This window comes from Ambystoma mexicanum, chromosome 9, assembly GCF_040938575.1.
Source record: "Ambystoma mexicanum isolate Mex_15411 chromosome 9, UKY_AmexF1_1, whole genome shotgun sequence".
Taxonomy (NCBI): Eukaryota; Metazoa; Chordata; class Amphibia; order Caudata; family Ambystomatidae; genus Ambystoma; species Ambystoma mexicanum.
Genome location: NC_090931.1, coordinates 304056484 through 304062483, shown reverse-complemented (window position 1 = coordinate 304062483; position 6000 = coordinate 304056484). Strand labels below are relative to the sequence as shown.

General features: G+C 42.1%; 1 protein-coding gene across 2 annotated transcripts in view; it reads left to right on the top strand.

Annotated features, from left to right (window-relative positions):
* The first annotated feature begins 240 nt into the window (after positions 1–240).
* Positions 241–6000, top strand: part of LOC138487994 (dehydrogenase/reductase SDR family member 11-like) — a 73841-nt gene continuing 68081 nt past the window's right edge. For both annotated transcript variants that reach the window (XM_069614694.1, XM_069614695.1), the window contains exon 1: positions 241–594. In XM_069614694.1, coding sequence (XP_069470795.1) covers positions 442–594 — 153 coding nt within the window. In that variant the 5' untranslated portion in view covers positions 241–441. The remainder of the gene's footprint in view (positions 595–6000) is intronic.

Below are 6000 nucleotides of genomic sequence, written 5' to 3'. Positions count from 1 at the left end.
TCTACAGGGTTCACATGGATTACTTAGCGATGCGATCTAAAGACTGACAGTCTCGATGGTTTTGCTCGGCTTGACAACGTCCTAATGGAAGGACACACAACCTGACCAACTGCGAAACCACATTACGGAAAAATGAAAGTCAACAAGCTCTAATGAAGCTCGTTCAAAAAGCATTTCATCACCTTGCCTACAGTGGGGAACAGCGCACTTCTATTTCTGGCAAAAGCGAATGCTGTTATCTCTTCCTTCTGAGGACTTGATGGAAAGGTGCTGTGTGCTTGATTCTTCTGTTACTTAGAGTCTGCAGTGCAGCAGGAAATTGAAAACCACCACGGGCTGCCTATTGATTTAATGTAATCTATCACTGTAGCTCCACTGCACGCTTTAGCTGTCTGGGATGATACTGACTTCTTTTTGTGAGGTGTCTTTTTAACATTGACTATGTTTCACTCCTTCCTTTCTAGCCTCCTTGGCCACATATTCCAGACTGCAAGCAGATCTCATTTTTACTGTTCCACAAAGCATGCTGTGACTGCCCTTACAGAAGGGGTTCGACAGGAACTGAGAGAAGCCAAGAGCCATATTCGAGTTACGGTAAGTGCTGGAGGCCTGTTTTTCAAAAGCGACCTTGACTTCAGGACTGCACTATTAGCAGATCGCTCCACCCCATCAATAAATCCAGCTCAGAATTGTTGATACAGATTAATGGGAGAGGTATTGCTTACATTCTTTAGACAAAGTGGCTGTACTGTCATGATATGGGCATGGATCAACAGATGCGACCAACCTGGGTTTATAGTTCTCAGTGAACTTTGGAGCAGATACAAAATAACGTATTTTTAGACAGAACACCCAACTACAGCCCCTTCCTCAATGTCATCTTAAGCTGGCCTATATACTTTCGTCAATAGCCTTTCAAATCTCTTCTTTGAAAATGATTAGCAGTTTCACAACAAAATGCCCTTTTTATCTCTGGGTTATTGTGGGTTATGGCCAGCTCCAGTCTCCTTTCAGGTCTTGTAGATGTCGGTGTTCTTCTGCCACGAGATGCAAATGCAACTGGACGTTTCCTTCCATCCTAGGACTGAGCCAGATGGGGTTTCCTATCCCAGTTTCCATAGAGGGGCATAAGAGGGTCTTAGATGATTGCTTCTCATGGACTTCTACTGGTCCAGCTCAACTCTGATGCCACTCAACACACTCATTTCTTCCCCCACCGTAGGTTTACGACTTTTGATTAACGTGTTTCTTCATGCTCTTGCTGGCTACGATCCTGCAAGCCTTATTTTACTAACAGATAAAAGCCATCGTGCCGTGTGTTCTCGATTCAGATTCCTTTATCACGTTTATAATGCACGTAGCTCACATACTATATATATATATATTTCTGAGGCTTGTGGAATCTGCCTAGATCACATGCTGTGCGAGGGTGGCAAGCGGACGTGAGGGGGTTGGGGGGGGGTTCTTGCTAACCAAATGTGTGTAGCAAAGAAACTCATATAACAAACATGCCACTGGAATTCATTTGTGTGACAGTCAGACAAGAGATGACACATATTCCAACACCCTGTTGCCTTGCCATCATGCAAGTCCACATTGGAAGGGGGCCTCAGCCTACATTCCCAGGCTGCCTGACTCTTGCATACGTAATAGTTCACAAAGGTCTGAGGTGAAAGGCTGTCAGTGGAGTGGTGGCAGCAAGGCACCACACGGTCCCTGAGAAGTGAGGCTGACAGAACTGCTTGGGCATCTTCAATTCTCCTTTTGTATATGTGCATAAAAAGGCTTAATAGTTACACAGTTGATGGGTTTTCTTTCCTGAACAACAGACACATATATCAGTGGACTGCCTGGCAGTGTCTCCTGACGCCATAGTGTCGTAGTGGTGAACGTTGCAGTTTAGAAATAATGAAATACAGATCTACTTCTAAAAAGATTTGCGGTCGCTACATTTTAAGGATTGACGACTGATATTCCTGTAGAACAAAAGTCAAAGGCTTCCTTATCCCATCACCTTGTCCCACTTATGCTGCTGGTTAGTTCAACGTCAGTTATTTGGAATTTAGGAATATGTAACTTTACAGAAAGAGGATGGATGGGTGAATTCCAGGGCAACAAATAACGTACTCCTTTTACATGCATTAAATATGAAATGGAAAATTCCATTCTCCCATAATGGACAGAGGGATCATAAAATGTGAAAAGATGGTGTGTTCCTATTGTGCCTATTATATAGTGATAGTGTCCTAGTAAAATTGCCAAATAAATTTGGTATGCAATAGTTGCCATTTGTCGGTGAGACGGGCGAAAGTGAGATGCAGGGCAATAACGTCAGAGTCTTTATTTTAATTTGATTTTTTTCCATATTTTCTTTGTATCAAGCAATACGAACATTTCACAATACACATATTCCTATTGCATTAGAAAAATATAATAGATTACATCAAAACAGTATCAGACAGCGCAACATATTACATACCTTGCTAGATTAGACGAACAAAACAATGTAATACTAGATATATATCATGAGTAGGTCTAATACCCATAGAACCCACCATCTAGCCACTTCACATAGTCGGCTCTTATAAATTCCCTTCCACATGTTGACAGCGGCAAAACGTATTCCTTTTGAAAGGCCATCCGTGTATAGCCTCATAGAAGTATTGAGTAGGTTTCATGCTGGGATTGAATGTTTAATGTTGAGGAGACAAAAAGCATTACACTGTTTAATGTAATGGTCTAATTTCCTGAATACCTCTGCCTCCCCTGTTTATAAGGAAACAATGCAAACTTCTTTTCATTTTTCACCCTGCTCCGAGGACCAGATTTGCAAGATTGTGGCAAATATGAAACTCACCTCTTGTATGGGGGACAGTTGTCCTTCCAGCCTCTTCAAACCTTGTATTTACACATTGGCTCCTTGGGTGACTCGGCTCGTCAATCTCTCTCTTTCGAGGAAGCAAATGTACCTGCGGCTCTTAAAGATGTGTGGATTGAACCCTTACTGAAAAAGAGTACCCTCGATCCTTTGATTGCCAAAAACTACCGACCAATCACTAATGTGCTGTTTTTACTCAAAATATTAGATCGTGTTGCCTACCTACAATTGCAAGACTTCCTGGAAAGTAACAATCTTCTAAATCCCAGGCAATCTGGCTTTAGGTCAAAACACAGTATTGAAACCGCGTTACTCGATCTGAAATCCAACATTCCAGGCATTGTCCACAAAGGTAAACCAGCACTTTTCATGCTGCTCGACTTGTCTGCCTCGTTTGATTTAGTTGATCTGGTCGCTAGGTTAGTGGATCAGGTGCTCTGTTCTTGTGCTGCGGCTCATTGGAACCCATCCTTCCATGGACCCAGATACGCCAGAGTGGCCGTGGACAATGTTCGCTCTACTCCCGCTTTGGTCACCTGCGGGGTACCTCGGGGCTCCTGTATTTAGCCAACATTGTTCAACATATACACCATGCCTCTTCTCGCTCTCCGGGATGACCTGGGTGTCCAATTTACCAACTATGCTGATGACACCAGGTCATAATGGAATTTTCAGGGTGCTGTAGCAAGAACACCAATACCGTCAACTCTAAATATTAGGCCATACAGGCTTGGATGGTTACCAACTTGCTCGAATTTAATGTTGAAAAAAACAAACTCTGTATCGTTGCGTCTGGAAATAAAATAAAGAAATTAGATCCTGAATACGAGAGCTTTTTTATAGCTACTAACAAATTAAAGTTGTCAAGTCTGTAAAATCACTTGGTATTACTTTGGACGCTCAGCTTACTATGAGGTCTCAAGTTGCTCAGAATAAAGCATCCTGCAGCTACGTGTCCAAACTTTTCAACCACATAATCCCTATATTTCCTTACAAAATGGGTCGACACAGCCTTGGTCAATTCACGTCTTGACTATGGTAACAGCCTGCTGGCCGGAACTTCAAAAGCCAATCTTCAAGTTCTGCAAGTCACAAAGATCAATGCTGTCAGAGCAGTCTTTGGGCTTTCTCGAAGGGATCACGTCTCCGAAGCCAGGCAAGAACTTCACGGGCTTCCTATAAAATATGGTGTTACTCACAAGATCTTGTCACTAACCTATAAATTCTGCAACACTGACGCGCCACAGCACTTATCTGATCAACTGTCTCTCACTTTAGTAGGACACTCTTTGCACTCTCTTGATCCCACCAAATTGGTACAGCCCAGATTCAAGGTCACGGGATTTGATGGCACTATGTTCGATGTACCCTTTGATCTGGAATAAGCTTCCAAACCACTTAAGGCAGGCCAACTCCCTCTTTAAGTTTAAAAAGCGATTCAAGACCCATCTTTTTAATCTCAATCCAGACTAAGTTTTTTACCATCCCTGTATCACCTCATCTCGATTGTTTCTGTGTTGTTTGTCCTGTTTGTTGACTGTGCACTTTCAGTCCTGTGGGCGATTTAGCGCGTTATAAAAATTAAACTAAACTAAACTATGAGACTGAATTTCAGTGAAATAAAGCACTATGGTACAAACATAAAACAAAATAAAACATGGTAATGTTTGCAATTATCCACAAACGTATCTTTGCTTCTCCACCGTATATACGTCTGCTTCACATGGATATACAACTATTTTTTCCTTTTGTGAAATGAAACAGTTTGTTAATGGTTGACGCGTCTAATTTATTTATAAAATGTATTTATAAACTGCTAATTACAGTGAAAGCGTCTATTTGTAAGTACTAGTAAGATCGTTGTATTGTTCTCCCCTGTTCCCCTCCCTTGCCTTGTCGCGCTCTGAAACACTTGTGTAAACACTTGTGTACAAGCGTGATAGAAATAAAATATCAATATCAATATCAAAGGCACATGCACAACGCTGTGCGGTGGTGAGTGGTTGCACTACATCTAGCTTTGCTCATCACATCATGTAGACTGAAGTGCTAAATTGTAATTTAATTTACCCAGGGTGTGCAATTTATATGTCCTACCTAATATTCTCTCCAGATTCACACATTTATTCTAATACATCATTCCCAAAGGCCAAGTAGGTCGCTGGAGTTCTTTTTGAAACACTGTACATTTTTACACCGTTTTTCTTTTACAAAAGTAGAACAATATTTTTAGTCTGAAGTTCTCTGAAGATAGGTTCCCCCCTGTGCTTGATGACAGTTGGCCCTACCCACCCAGGAATATGCAGAAAAAGGGAGCGACCTCCTCTCGCTTTTATAAACAAAACACTAGTGTGCTTCTAGATCTTTTGGACCATAAGCAGCATTATTTTTAACACATTTGTGGAGCTTTTTCCCTGCAAGGTCTGCTTCATTCTTGTTTAGCCTCCGTAGAGGGTTTACCTTCTATCCTATGATGATGAATTCTAACTGTGCATGCGTTACCATGGTAATGTGTGTGGTGAGAATGTGCATTCTTCAAACCTGCTCTTTAACTCAGGAGTGTACAACACTGCACATTGCCTTGCAGCAAAATCAAGCAAAAGGCGACCTGTGAGTGACGACTTAGTTTTAGCCAAGCCCCATGATGAGTTCAGAGCCTGTCCCTCTGGTGCTTTAAAGCTTTTTAGGATAGATGCTTAGCCTAGGAAGAGTTCCCTGCAAAAAAGGGTACATAGGACGGCGACTCTTTCCCATCCTTAATCTCTGCATCTGTGGCCTTCATGCCTCCTGCTAAAATACCTGTCCAGCTCTCCATCCACAACCCCTTGCTTTCTTAGTGACAGTTTGTGCTAATGGTACTCTCTCACTAATGGGGTATTCATAGCATTGGACATTACAGAGTCCCCTGGTAGCAAGAGAAGAGAGACTGCTGCCAGGATGACATTATCAGTGTCCACATTTCTGATAACAACAGGGTCCTTGTTATTCCGTAAAGAGGGAGAAAGTTGGGGACCCTATCCCTGCTGAGGAATGTATTCTCTGGGGCGTTTACGTTGCTGGTGTTAATCTTGATATTGATCTGATGACATATCAGGATCATTTTAATGTATTACCCATCAGCA